A 16315-nucleotide genomic window follows, 5' to 3' on the forward strand; every position below is an offset into this window, starting at 1 on the left:
TGATAAACCAATAGAAACGCTACATTTACCTATTCACTTTTTCCACTAGAGCTGCGGCAGCCGCTGCGCTGAACGAGGATGGGTAAATGAAGAGTCTCTATTGGTCCATGAGAAACACATTTTTTACAACGCATTTCGCTCATCTCTGGTAGAAACGCAGCCTAAGCTTACGACGTCACCTCCTAGAGATGAGTGGACAAACAAAAAAAAGGTCGAGAAACGACTTTTTGAAACTTAGTTTTCACAGGATTTTATTTAACTTCACCTACGAGTACAGTATTATTATTATGTAAGTTGGTGTTATGCGATGTGAATGGGATTCCTTATTGAACACCACAACTTTAATAAGCAGTATACAAAACAGGGGTACATAGAGAACAAAATTCAAGGTAAACAACAGACAACTACAACGGGTACGTATTATAATGTATAAATTTAAAATACATATCGGTTGAAATACATACAGTTGAAATACCGAAAATTGAAAAATATAATGGTTAAAACAAATATTAATCAAAATTCATAAAGCACGTTTTTCATATTGGTCGAAATACATACAATTAAAATGACTAAGTTCACAATGTATATGTTCAGAATATATACAATCAGAATATATAATAGTTGAAAGAAATAACAATTAAAATTCCTATAGTACGTTTTTCATAATGGTCAAAATACATACTATATAATGCCCAGGTTCATCATCATCTCCAGTCTATTTACGTTGTATTTACATGTAAAATTCTGAAAAATCAAGGAATTGAAAATTTGTGCGAAATGTCATTTTGAACAAACGTTTTTTTGGAATACAATATTATCCAAAATAAAACCTTTGCTTAATAAACGTTTGTCGTAATAAAATTTGACAAAGTAAAATTATGACAAATGATAATTTGACCAAATTAATAAAATGCGAAATGCAAATATGCTAAAGATTCGTTTGGGAAATGAAACTACTGCGATAAGTTTTTTGGGAAGTGAAATTTGGAACCTATCTAACACCACCACTACAATACACTGACGCGTTTCAAATTCAACCAGAGCTCATCTTCAGAGCAACACAACCGTTCATAGTTAGACTAAAATTTCGGGAAAAACTTAGCTGTTCTATATTGTATGTATGTAAAAATAAAAATACAAATACACAGAGTGAGAACAAAGGCGAGCTTATCCCTAAAAAGGGATCTCTTCCAGCTAACCTAGTTATGTATACAGATATTTTTATTATTTCTTACCGACCTACTGCAGCATTTACTGCGCCCAAGAACGTAATAAAGTCACCGCTACATCCTGACTCAGCAATCAAATTTGCTTCTCTGCAGATTACTTAAATCGTAGTTAAATGCCGTTTGATGTAAACAAACGTCGGTAACTGCGCTTAACGACGTGTATTACGAACAATTAACTGCTTTTACTTAACATCGCTTTTAAGGGTATTTTTTAAATTGTCGTATTAAAATTTTAGCTCTGTTAAATACTGTGGATTATTTGGATAAACAGACTGGGCTCAAAGCAAATTTATATTCATAAAAACTAAATAACCTAACCAAGAAAAAATTGGAAAACCCCCGACTTTGTCACTTCAAAGTTCAATATCTCAAAAACGGCTAAACTGATTTTGATGAAACATGTCTAAGAACCATCGCTAGAAAACCCGTTTCGAATAATAAAAACAGTCCACCCGTTTAAGAGCTACGGTGCCACAGACAGACACACAGACACACCGATACACAGACACATAGCGGTCAAACTCATCTCCTCCTTTTGCATCGGGGGTTAATAAATAAAATAAGGCTACGATTGTTTCAACGTCATTTTATTCTGCCAAATGTGAAAATTGACGAGTATGTAACGTTTACTACGTTTACGCTTATGTTTATGTAACTTTTTATGCTATATTAAATTCGCTATGAAGATAGCTGTATCTTATACATAGGCTACATTTCACCCCGATTTGCCCACGCAATCGAGAATGACACAGTAAAGCCTCTAAATTTCAATGACTTAGGGTAAAGATGTGACGTTTTACATCGGTGTTCCTCATGCTTCGTGAAAGCACGGCTTATGTTTAGCGTATCTCCATGGCTATCTCGTGAAATCAAGGAATTTAAATTCAACTGTCAGATGTAATGATTTACGCAAGCAAAAATACTAAAAGCCAGTTGTTTAGTCTGCTATGCTGCGAGTTAAAACAGAAAAAAAACTGGAAGAGATCATTTTAAGGGACAAGTTCTCTTTTGTACATGTTTTTCTTTTATTATCTGTTAATTTAAGGTATATAGAAAACAGTTGTGACACAGAAAAAATATTACAATTAGTTTTTAGAATTCTTTTATTGAAGGAAACCTACATTTCGTTACTACTAAATGCTATAATCGCAGCGCAATTTTCCCGTCAATTATTTAAATCTGAAATTAAACTTAATTGATGTAATAACAATAAAACACCCACATATTTAAAAAGAACTACCTATAAGAACGGAATATTTTTTATAGGTAGTTCTTTCACAAATATTACAAATTTCAAACGGTTACGACACGTCAAGATTTTCGGTTTAATAGACGACCAAATTTGGACCAACGTGTGGCGAATAACTTATCTAATATGAATGTCATAGAGCTCTACAGATCCAGATTATTCAAGCAAAGTAAAAATCCAATTGAATCAGCTAAACGGATGGTGAGCGCCGTGCAAGTCTTCGTAGGCATTCGCGATGTTTTCGGAGACAACGAACTGAGTAAGTGACTGATGACTGAGTATTTCTCAAAAAATATATAGGTACAGTCGCCTACTATGGTCATTAGTCGGTACTATGGCCTGTGATCACTTTTACTCGCAAAATTATAATATACTAGCGACCCGCCCCGGCTTCGCACGGGCAAAGAAAAAAAAAGGGCCAAGTGCGAGTCGGACTCTCGTACCAAGGGTTCCATACCTATACAACATTAGACATCAGCATAAAACGGCAAAAAAAAACACGTTTGCTGTATGGGAGCCCACCTTAAATATTTATTTTATTCGTGAATGAAGAAGGCGAAGTTTATTTTTAACAATCTTTTGCCCGCGACACCGCACAGGTCCGCACAGTCATATTTTTTATTCAATAAAGCTTTACCTAAAACTTTCAACACTATACAGCTACAGCTAGTTCAGCGAGATTTGGACATTCACTCATTAATTTCATTAATTCTTCTTTTATGCAATCAGTTCTTTATGTAGCTGTGTGTGTATCATTCTCTTCAACTCTCGTGGCACTACCTATTTCTCTGAAATTCTAGTATCATATGCAGTAAAATGTGGTCTGATGAACATGTCTTTTCCAGAGTGGTCTCCATTCCCCCTGCTGGCTGTAGTGACCTTCGCGGGGTCGTTTGTGTACACTGGCCAGTTCAGTCAGAGCATTTACCTCGTCCAGGTGATTTAAATATACAACTAAGTTATAGGGTAAATCGTAAATCACTGGCCACCGTTCAATAACGAGACGAAAATTGAAATTTGTATGGCGGCGAAATTTGTATTTCAATTCTCGTCTCGCCTCGTCTCGTCTCGCCTCGCCGGCGGAAAATCACCATTACACTAAAAACGAATTCTAGTCATCTAATAAACAGAGTTAATGTTTAATATAAGTTGTCAATTACTGGTCACCCTTCAATGAATGGCCACCTTAAACTAAGTAATTATAAAATTAATTCTAGTCGACTAGAATTCATTTTTAGTAAGTAGTATACGGTGGCCAGTTATTGAAAGGTGGCCAGTAATTGACGACTTACCCTACTTATTGAAATAAATCCGGATAACTCGCATCTTAAATCGAGTTTAGGTCGACATGTTTCGGGCTAATTCGTAGCCTCCTCTCCGCGGCTGCAAATCATCTTTAATCGTATCTCAGACTGTCAAAATTGACATTTATCATTCTAGCCACCTTAAATAATTTTAATCTATATATTTTCTATGATTGGTGTTTTGGAGTCTTTTGTCAAAATCCTTTTACGCAGCAGGTTTAGCAAGCAATTGCTTTGATACTTTTCTGGCTCATCCAATTTTGATATTTAAATTATTTTGTTGTTTAGTACTACATGAATTTTGATACAGCTTGAAGAGTCCAGAGTATGATTTAATATCTGGAAAATTTAAATAATATCTAAGTATCAACATCGTTTAATCAATGTGTCAGCCTCATTTTTATTAAATTTTTCGCGGTTTCTCGTGAACAGCTTTCGTTGGCCTGAGTCTAACAACATTATGAGGAGATTATGGCTTGGCCCGGTTCACATTATTCCAGTAAAATCGTTCTAGTAGCGATACATTGCGTGGTCACAATCCAAACGAGTTACACAAGATGGATCGAGCACCGCAGTGTCATGCTACTGGAACGATTTTACTAGAATAATGTGAACCGGGCATTAATGTACCTACATTCACACCCCTAGTTTATCCGTTTTTATCCGGATTTATCTCACTAAATTTGAGTGAGGCTCACGGTAGTTTCATGTTCAAACTTACTTACTTATACAATATTTTTTTCACACGTCTCCTTCAGAAAAGTAACTTTTCCTCCGTGACGAGAGGGAGCAAAGTGCAACTTTTCTGTTCAAGGCTTTTCCAAGTATTTTATTGCAAATGCCATTTTTTGAAGTTGATAATTGTAAAGCCACGCCATTTTCTATGCTGGTTGTTCTGTAATAATATTTAGAATTTGTTTTTTTTTTTCAAGTTTCTTAATGCTCGGTGTGAAAAGTTGTATGAGCCACTCGGGAGCAAAATTATTTTCATCGGGCGTTAACACTCGAATCCCTCATTATGCTCAGGATTCTACTGTATCCCTTGTGACACAAATAACTATTTATTATTGCTTTTACTTATACTTACTAATCTTTCTTATACCATAAATAGAAATTATGTGAAGATGCTTGTAATTTACTCAATCAAATAAAACAAATGAAATCGGAACAATGAAATAGATCGAGGAATTTTGGTTAAATTTGGCACACAGATAGTTTATTTCATTGAATTTACTTCAACTTGAAGAAACAAACAAACCAAAACTAAAAAAGAAACAAACAAACGTTCGGATAAACAATACCTAACTTTAAAATGGCAAATCGTCTATTCAGATTTTTAAATACGTGATTATTATATTTTTTCTTAATAATCGGATAATATTTAATTTTTTTAGATAGGTACTGTTTGTTTTACAAATGTATAATTATATGTGGTTTTATTATTACCATATTATATTTTCTGAGGTGAAAACTTGTATATGTGTCACACGAGACCATTTGTTTTTTCATTTCGTATGTTTGAATCAACACTCTTAGAAAGAGACAACTTTGCTCTCTTGGTCCACACTACATACAACTATTTATCTCTTTTAAACTAATAATTGCTTTTTTTTTTCTTCACTATAGGTGTTTCCGGACAAAGCGCGCACATTCCAAGCCTTGAACTGTATAAGCGCAACATGTATACCATTCTCCAAGTACATCTTCATGTGGAGCTCTAGGTATAAGCATCTAACTGTAACGACCATGGCGTAACGTGGTACAGCAGTACATGATTTACTTTCAGCTCAACTTTATAAAAAACGGTTTTCTTTTTTTTTAGATATCGCCTCAAGGCTATAATGGAAATGAGCCAAGAAGGCCTGTCTGTGTTACCTGAGGAAAGTTCAGGGCGGAACAGAATGCTACAAACACTGAACACGGCCCGCGGCATCTCCTGGCTCGTCATTCTAAACCAAGCCGCAATACATATAATATATTTAGTCATCCCAATTGTATTCACCATCTTTGGAAGCGAGAGATACTTACCGACTACACCAGGAGAATCCTTTGGTAAATAACTAATGTTTTATCTCCTCGTAGATTAGAGTTAGCGTCAAACGGAATAAGTTATTACAATCAAAAAGAGCTCCCTTTGACACACTGCCATTTGTAGACTGTAGTCAAGTCGGCTTTCCTTAAACCGAGATGATTTAACTTCCTCGGATCAGATGGCACTGAAATGTGTGAGAATAAACTTGAGTCAAATCCATACCTGTGCTACTAACTCGGAGCACAGAGGGGCTACTACGAAATTCGAAAATCAAAGTTCGTATCGTACCGTCTCTCTCACTTTCGTATTAAATGATATTAGTGTCAGCGGGAAGGCACGACACGAACTTCGATTTTAAAATTCTGATACTAAAGTGATGTAGCAAAATATTTCATCGACAAAAAAATTTTATCGATGGTAACATGTCAACATCTAAATGTTATTCAACATAAATAAATTTTAGGTAGGTATTTATTTTCACTTCATTTTAAAATAAAAACAATAAAAAAATTAAACACACACAAACATCACGCCTGTATTCCCAAATAGGGTAGGCACTTAGGCAGAGCACACGAAACGTTACCGCTTCGGAGCCAATTAAAACCTGTATTTAATTAGTTATTTTGTAGTTTCATAGTATACAATTAATATTTTTCCATATTCGTCGGTATTAAGGAATGATGTCTAGATGAAAATATCCACTTTAAATTACTAAACGATCTCTCAACGTCGACAGTGGTCAACGGGACATTTTATCGATCTATTATATCATCTGTCTATTTTAAGAGGCTCGATATTGTAGTAATCGAGAATTTTCAATGAGATGTCGATAAATATTAATTCATGTGATTAATAATATCGAGATCTTTTTTATCGATATCAAATCCCACCCGAGTTAGCACATGCATGTCATATCTAATCTTGTTCCTCAGGGCTTTCACCGAAATATGAAACCCCATTCTACGAAGCAACGTTCGTTATTACATGCCTGGCCACGGCGTTCTCGGCCATCAACCAGACAGGCTACATAGTGCTGTTCGTCACGCTGATCGCACACGAGCTTGGACATTTTTACGTTATAACCGAAACGTTCAACGACATATTTGGAATTCTTACAAAGCGTAAAAATTCAGAAGAATCTAACGAAGAGCTGTTGATATATACAAGCAAACTAGTCGACGAAAAACTGGCCTTTTGCGTACGCCATCATCAATTTTTAATTCGTTACCATGGGAAAATACGGCAGCTGTATAAAGCAATTTTTGGAGCACAATTTCTTATGATGATAATCGTGTTGGTGACTACACTGCAAACTATGAACTCATGGGGTTTTAGTAACACGATTCTTACTGGTGTGACAGGTGTAATGCCTTTAACTATATACTGCTTCGGCGGGGAGTTGATGATATCCGCAGCTACTAATATGTCGAAGGCTGTGTACTCATGTGGCTGGGAACTGATGAATGTGAGGCAAGCGAGAGCTGTGTGCCTGATGCTCTGCCTCTCTCAACGCCCTTTACACCTCTCCGCTGCCGGCTTCGCCACAATGAATAGAGAGACCTTCGCAAACGTCGTCCAAGCAGTTTACAAGATTTACGCTGTTTTTAATTAAAAGACGTAGGAACATGAGAACAAAACATTCGTTATCATAAATCATCAAAATAAATAGACTTTAGAAGTCTGTTCTTTATTTACGGTACACGCTTGAGTTTTTAGTATTATGTTCCTGTTTTCTTTTCATTGAAAGCACTCGCTATTAAAAGGCTACTTTCGTTAAATTGAAGTCTTTTTTACTTGTAAAATCCTTCTGGTACATATTTGTTTTCCAACATTTTTTCCAAGAACAGCGGGGCCTTTGGTGCTTTAAAAAATTAATGTTGACTCCGTCAATTGCTTTTAGACGGTCCATTAATTTTTAGATTATATGGCACCGAGTTTAAACATGAATTATAACTGTCCAAAAATTTCGCCCATATTTGCATAGAAAAGTTCGAGAGTCGGAATTTTCGAGAACAATCTGGAAATACGAGCAGTTGAGTATTCATAAACAAAGCTGAATAATTCTCGGCTTCGTATTCATGGTACGAATGCAGTATGCAGAGTAAAATAAGTACCTATCTATCCTTTGAAATGACATACACCTCGTGTTGTGCGTGTATTGCATGGCCAGAAAACAACATGGTTCGAAGTAAACAAAGCACTAAGATACTTATTATAGAAAAAAGAATCAAGAAGAAAGTTATTTTTCACTTCTCATGCTCGTAAAGTTCGTATTTATGGTGGATCTAGGCGACATAAAATGACTTTTTATGCTCTAGTGCATAAAGTAAAATATTCGTCTAAGATTAAGGTAATAATGGTAAAAATGTTAAAAATAAAGTTGTGTTAAATACTTGTGATGTATACATATCATTTAATAATATTGTAAATCTGTTTAAAATAAAATATACCTTGTTGAGTTTCTTGCCGGATTCTTCTCAACAAAGGTTTTTCCGAACCGGTGATAGATTTTTTTTGACATCCATAAGTGCTTGTTATAGCCTAAATTGAATAAAGATATTTTGACTTGACTTGACTTGAATCAGGTGTCAACGGCCACAATCAAAAAAGTTCCTGTATATTTAATTTAATAATTTTTATTTTATGTAAAATTACAAATAAATCTGATGAATCAATAACACTAAAAATTTATAATTATATAGCAATACATGAAAAATAAAAGGTACCTAGTAACTGAACAATTGTTTCCACTGTTGCTATTTAATGTCCTCTCAATCGAAATGAAAACTTACACTGCAGTATAAAACTAGGGCATTAAACCCATTTTCCCCTCGACGTGTCTATCCACCCTTGCCGCACCAGCTCGGGAGGCTATATGAACCAAAACTAGCTATTACTGCATACATTTGAGGGATACATACAATACAATACAATACAAAGACTCTTTATTGTTCACCAGAAATAGGAGCGATACAGAAAACAGATACACAGAGAAAAAATTAAAAGGTTAGCAATAGGCGGCCTTATCGCTTAAGAGCGGTCTCTTCCAGGCAACCTTTTTTACATAAAGAAGGAAGGACTAGTTTACAACAGGTGGTGCATCAAAAGTAGATCAGAAAATTAAAACGCAACAGAAATACAACTACGAATACATACATACCGAAAAACGAGGTTACTTTGCCCCCCACTGGGTATAACTATGCTCCAGTTCTGTATTTTGTTTAAATAGCTTGCAGGTTGAAGTCCCGGTACCCGATACACTTCCCAATAAAGTGACAACACTGAACTTCAATTTTTGCTTCGATATTTTCTTTTCTTTTCCTGTCAGACGCCGTACAGTGATAATGATGGGGTAAAAATACACCAAACGCCTCCTAGTATGAATTATGAATGAAATTAAATTCAGGAGCATATTTACCCAAACGCCGGGTAACATTGCTCCTAAATTAAAGTTTTAATATACATATTAAAACAATATTATGACGTAGTTTAAGCAAGCCAGCATGATAGTAGGGGTGATTTAAATACATATATGAACATACCACAGCATAATAATTTTAAAAATAAAACAAAGATTACGAAATTTGGAGAAAAAATCGGTACAAAGTAGCCTCGTTTTACGGTAATTATATGTACACTTAATATACGTCTAAAATAAATATAGGTAGTGAGATAAACAGCAAAAAATAAATAAATAAATGATCATAAAGCTAATTATTACAAGACACTTTTTTTTTGGGCCGCTCTGTATATTACTAGTAAGTATATAGGATAAGCCCTTGAGTATAGACAGCAATTCAATTACGTGGACGATTACGAAGTGACGGATAGTATATAATTGGAGGGACTAATAGGCGAACATCTGAAGTCTTCTCAAACGTCATAATAAACCGTGATTGTGGCGTGGAGCGGTCCACTTCATTATCGCTATCAGTGCAGTGGTGGCAGAGTGAGTGAATATTTATGCCACGCCTAATGGCCCGCAGGCACGCAACGGCCTGCGCCTTATAATGTCTTCTAACTGTTCAGTTAGACATCGTATCTGACACGTCCTACCGGCCCTAGAAACAAAGTCGTATCAAGGTGATTTTCCACCGGCGAGGCGAGACGAGACGAGACGAGAATTGAAATTTATATGGCGGCGCCCGCGGCGGCTCGCGGCGGCTCGCGGTGGGCGCGCGAGAATGTATACAAATTTCAATTCTCGTCTCGCCTTGTCTCGTCTCGCCTCGCCGGTGGAAAATCACCATCAGACGTTTATGCACGCATTTTTGTGTCAGATATTGTTACGGTGACTGTACAGTGCCAAATACATATTCTGAGCCGAAACGACTTATTCGGAAAGTTAAAATAAGTTGTATCTAGTTAAATATCGTAGCGTAGTAGAAAGGTACAGGATACTACGAAATTCGAAAATCGAAGTTCGTATATCATACCGTCCTGCTGACGCTTATGTTATTTAATACCAGAGCCCTCGAGGGCGTACTTCGAAATTCAAAGTTCGTATCGTACCGTCATGCATTCAATACCGCGAATATGTGTGGATTACACTATGGCGTTATTGGCATTTTTACACGCCGTGCTGACAGCGCATTCTTTATGATTTTCTTATGTACCCTCACAAGTTTTAAACATATAACGCAAGTAATGAACGTATTTTTGACCATCATTTGTATTTATTTTGTATTGGAGTCTAAACAAACAATGTCGCGATGCTAGCAGTTCGGTTCTGGCACTTCGCCGGCTGCTGCCGCGGCACGCTCGCTCGCTCGGCTCGTGCGTTGTTGATCGCAATTCTACCTAACTATCCTCCTCGCTGACGCTCGTCGTCGCACCTAACTTCATTTTGATAAAAGCTAGTATATTTATATAGTCAACTCAGTAAAATCCTACCTGTCGTTGGGCCGATTTTATCTACGCAGATTACGAAACAAAAATCGACTGAACATTAAATCTACTTAACAATATTAATGCCATATGATAACTCTGCTTATTGTGTCTCGACGAACAGTTGCTCGGTTTACTGAAACAATTATGAAACAAACAATCTACTAAACGTAAATCTGCTTATCGCTATTCTTCCTGCCGACTACTCGGCGAAACGAATAATAGGCGTAACGAAATTATACCAAACGTTGCTCAGCCAAAAGAAAAATCTGCCAATAGTTGTCTGCGAAACGAAAATCTGCGTAATGAAACTCGGCGAAACGACAGGTCACCCTTCTAATGTTGTCGATAGCCGAAAAAACTAATAGCTGCTTGAGAGGTCACAATAGTGTAGAACAACTATCACTATTAGCGGGAGGATAAATCACTTATACCTAATAACATTGTATTATAGCTTAATGGCGGCAATTCAGTCGAGGATGAATGCCTTTGGCATTCCGCCTTCACATTACGAGACACTAGAGATACTCAACTAAGTACGTACGTCGTTGCTTCCCCGCAATTTATTAAAATGCATTTATCAAGCTCACGTCGCCCGCTAAATTGAAAATATAACGATAAGTATACAATTTAGGCAGGCCTGCTTTCTTTGGAGGGTTTTCTGTGAGTTCTGTGGATGTCTGGTGGAGTGATTCACATTCCTTTTTAGGATTCCGTAGCCAAAACGGAACCCTTAGTTTCACCATGTCTGTCTGTCTGTCCGTCCGTGGCTTTGCTCAGGGACTATCAATGCTAGAAAGCTGTAATTTTGCACGAATATATACGTAAACTATGCCGACAAAATGGTACAGTAAAATTTAAAAAAAAAAATTTTTTTTAGAGTACTTCCCATGGACTTAATGTCCCCACTTTCATCACCCCCGTGATTATTTTTTTCTCATCTAATCTTGTAGTGTGGTGTGGGGTATCTCGGATAGGTATTTTAAAACCATTAGGGGGTTGCTGAAACAATTTTTCGATTCAGTGATATGTTTGCAAAATATTCAACTTAAAGTGCAAATTTTCATTAAAATCGAGCGTCCTCCCCCCTCTAAAATCTAAACCGGTGGATGGAAATTTTTGAAAAAAATTATGATGGTATTAAGTATATCAAACTTACAAGGAAAACTATAACGGTTAAGTTTTCTTGAATTATTAGTGGTTTAAGAGTAAATAGCAGCCTATGGTATAAAATATACCAAAACTTGGAATATTCCGTACAAAATACGAAATCCTTAGGAAAATATTACTTAATTTTTTTTCCTAATGGCTACGGAACCCTATTTCACGCTCTTGGCCGTTTTTTTATATTTTGTATGGTAAAACTGAACACAATTGATCAGAGTTCGAGGATATATATCAATGGATATATGTCATGATATATATCCGATACATATCCGATATATATGACAAAGTGCAGAAACGATGCGATGGGGTTCTGGAAGGTCTAAATTAAAATGGTGTATTATTTTGAGGTGATGCGGTGTTGGTCTTCCCAGAAATAAATAAATATAAATACACACTCCCACACACCCACACACTCCCACACCCGCACTCCCACTCGCACTCCCGTGCGATATGGCATTCATACAAAATGGATATATATCATAAATATCCGATATTTTGATATTTATAATAAATATCGGATATTTTCGAACCCTGCAATTGATAAACTATTTATATATATTTAAACAAAATTCAAATCTATTGTCAAGAAGACATTAATAACTATACGTACATATTTAATAGATAATTGTAGGTGTGTATTAGGTATAAAATTAATGAATATATCATGGACGGGATCAGCGATCCTAAATAACGAATCGGCTGGGTTAAAAAGGTAGTTGTATTAAATACTTGTAATGTAAGTCATTGAATTATATTGTAAAGTAAATCTGTTTTAAAAAAATATTTTACACCACCTTAAGTTTCTTGCCGTGTTCTTCTCAACAGTCGACAGAAGTTTTTCTAACCGGTGGTAGATTTTTTAATATTCATAAGTGCTTGGCTTATACGGTCAAGGACTTTAATTCATGAGCCCACCATTCAAAGGAAAAGTCATTACGATTTATAATTATTGCGACGTCATTATGACGTTACTGTGAAATGGTTCCATGGTGGCTCATAAATTATTAGTCCTTGACCGCACGGCCTAAATTGAATACAGATATTTTGGCTTTGCCTTTGAATATATACTTATGTATTTAGCTTACCAGGTCTTGGAAGTTAAGTCGTTATGTGTAGTAGTGTCAAACATTAAATATTATTTAGTTTCTACAAAAGCTACTAAACTGCGTAACTGACATTTCCACAAATCCGGAAATCACCACAACATGTCCGCATCAGGCTAGGGGAAATTTTCCACCCGTCCGCAGCACGCGTCTAGTCGCTCATAAATAAACGATACCAGCACAGGTCTGATCCCCACGCTTAATAATTCATATATTCACACAAATATAAGACATATTCGATTACAACATCCACACTTACCCGAATCGGGGATCCGAATCACCTGCCTGGGACATTCCCGGAGGAGTATTCGGATATTCCGAGCTTACCCGACCTAGGCTGCTCCATATTTTGTACTGATATCTTAATGGATACTTCTAAAGCCAGGTATTGTCGTGAAAGGTCCGTTTTCAGAGCAAGGGTTGAATAAAACATTTTCTTACAGCCATTTGTTGGAAAACATCCTATAAATCCTTCAGAATTCCTAGTTAAGGAAAGTAGGTACGGTCAGCCGCAAGGATGAGTAAGTCTAGTCTTAGGCCTATACGGCCCACTGCTGGGCTCAGGCCTCTTCTATGCATGGCAATCTGAAGGACCGCAACCCTCATGTTACTTATATAGTTATAAGGATGCCCACCCGAGCAGAGCGAGTCTCGCGTTAAACACTCTGCTTTCCACTTTGAATGCGAGGAAAAAAACCAATGTTCTATTAAAAATTACAATATTACTTTTTAAAAACGTGCGCTCGACTAATGGTCTGCTCAAAATAAACACAGCAAAAAAAATGTGCGGTTTTCTTTTCTTTTATTGTTTATGAAGGTGATGCTTTAAATGCTTGCATATTTAGCCAAAAGTTTTAAAATTGAAAACTATTTTAAAACTAATTGGACTATGCATAATTAAATGAATTAATCCTTAATACCTATAATTGAATAGATTCATATTCGTAATCATTAATTGTGTTTCACGAAATTAAATCTTGTTTTTTTTATATTTTTGCACGGTTGTCATTTTGAGGTTATTTCCACGCCCTAAAAATCCTCCTTTCACAAACACCGTGTTGGCTATTTAGGGGTTTCAACGTAAATTAAAAAAACAATTACTTTAATCCCTAGAGAATTAAAAGGCTTTAGTCCCGATATGCAGAGACTAAAGTAACATTTTATAAGCATGAGAAGTGAAAAAATAATATGAGCAGCGCTAACGCACGCGTCGTGTGCAACGGATTTTACATGCACCCACCCGCACCGCACCCGGAGGCGTGCGCCCGCACCGCACCCGGAGGCGTGCGCCCGCACCGCACCCGGAGGCGTGCGCCCGCACCGCACCCGGAGGCGTGCGCCCGCACCGCACCCGGAGGCGTGCGCCCGCTCCGTGCACCCGCGCCAGCTAGCGTAGAACCTAAGGGTTATTGAAAAACCAATGAACGCCATAAGTATAAAGTTTGTTACCTGTAGCTTCAATGGTCTCGATTTTTCATACATTTTATTAATTGTTTCACACTTTTTATGGGGTTGAATTAAAAAAAAACTCCTAAGGAGTAGACAAGCGAGAACTATGAAAGCAATTCTTGTGAAAAATTTCAAATTCCAATTTCAAAATGTCATTCAGTCAGTCAATCCGACGACCCGACGACGACTGGATGGCCAAGTGGTTAGAGAACCTGACTACGAAGCTTGAGGTCCTGGGTTCGATTCCCGGCCGGGGCAGATATTTGTATGAATAATACGAATGTTTGTTCTCGGGTCTTGGATGTTTAATTATATATTAAGTATGTTTATCCGTTTCCTAGTATCCATAGTACAAGCTTTGCTTAGTTTGGGACTAGGTCAATTGGTGTCAGGTGCCCCATGATGTTTATTTATTTATTTTAATTTTAATCAGTAAGTCAGACTCTTATTTTATTTTTGAAGATTTGATCTTCACCGCTCGTCCACTTCTGCTGTTGACTGTACTCGCATTAGCATAGAATGTTAAACGTATTTTATATTGCTACAATTCCTACCTTAAGTAGGTAGCTGGTACTCGTTGATGTATATTTTTAGCCTGCCGTAATAAGATTTGTTCGTAACATAACAATGGGGATGGATGAAATTTTTAGAAACGCTTGAAACTTTTTTAATCGATAGAAATTCCATTCTAATTCCATTCTAATTAACAGAAAAAAATATCACATTTTTAAGTAGCATCAATTAATTTAAAGAAAAATGAAAGAGTTTTGTTTACCGCCAAATTACGACAGTCCGGTCGGTTACGGGTTGTTCCATAGTCCAGAATAAAAAACATTAAAAAAGAATTTATGTGTCTTTGACTCGATCGTTTTGACAGGTGACACTCTTTACCGGCTCGGATAATACCGACATGGAAATACCGACCCTGTTTTTCATCTACACACCCATAGAAGCTCATGTCATTTTTTTTTAACTAATTGATGCTACTTAAATATCAGATATTTTTTTCTGTTAATTAGAAAGGCTATTCCTATTGATATAAAAAGTTTCAAGCGTTTCTAAATTTTTCAGACATTCCCCATTATCATCATTAATATCATTATCATCATCTCCTACCTTACGTCCCACTCTCTTAGAATGAGAGAGCGCGGGATCTACTTCCTACGGTAGCCATATGCGTATATAGGCTACTTCACACACCAAAAATGGCGTCGCAAGTGTACAGGTTTCCTCACGCCGTTTTCTTTCACCAAAAAGCTCTCAATAAATTTCAAATGCGCACCCGCGCTCGAACCTACGAACCTCTGCTTGAGAAGACATAGGTGAAACCAGTGGGGGGTCATCCATAAATTACGTCAAACAATTAGGGGAGGGAGGGGGGGTCAGGCGGTTTGTGTCACAGGAACAAATAATGAAGATTTTCATAGCCAAACATAGCACTAGAGGAGGCATTTTGAGGCTAAGAGACTGAAGTGTAGAGTATCACCCGCACTTAACACGTTCGACCCGGCCACGATCCACTAAGCTCTTACGCTATGCTTACGCATATAGCCCACAGCAATCACTTCTATGCCAGTGACACGTATACGTGTCACAGACGTAATAAATTCCGGTGCCAGTGACACAACCTCTGTAACCTTTTAGTTCTTACTCCTATGCCAGTGACACGCATAAGGGCTTAGCGGAACGTTGCCGAAGCCGAATGTGATCTACTAAGCTCTTACGCTAGGCATAGCGCATATCCCACAGCAGTCACAAATACGTGTCACTGGCATAGGAGTAAGAACTAAAAAGTCACAGACGTTGGGTTACTGGGGCCGAACGTGTTAATTCCTCGTGTAGGTAGTGACACCAGAGTTGAGGTCACGTACACAAGAAATGTCGTGTAATGACAA

The 16315-nt window shown here is 37.0% G+C and overlaps 1 protein-coding gene across 1 annotated transcript; it reads left to right on the top strand.

Annotated features, from left to right (window-relative positions):
• Positions 1 to 2604: 2604 nt before the first annotated feature.
• LOC141435002 (uncharacterized) lies at positions 2605 to 7573 on the top strand. Its single transcript, XM_074097507.1, has 5 exons — positions 2605 to 2737; positions 3279 to 3415; positions 5409 to 5503; positions 5605 to 5834; positions 6747 to 7573. Exons 1-5 carry the CDS (start codon positions 2605 to 2607, stop codon positions 7424 to 7426), a joined length of 1275 nt encoding a protein of 424 aa, XP_073953608.1. The 3' UTR covers positions 7427 to 7573.
• Positions 7574 to 16315: the final 8742 nt, after the last annotated feature.

Source organism: Choristoneura fumiferana, chromosome 14 (assembly GCF_025370935.1).
Source record: "Choristoneura fumiferana chromosome 14, NRCan_CFum_1, whole genome shotgun sequence".
Classification (NCBI taxonomy): domain Eukaryota; kingdom Metazoa; phylum Arthropoda; class Insecta; order Lepidoptera; family Tortricidae; genus Choristoneura; species Choristoneura fumiferana.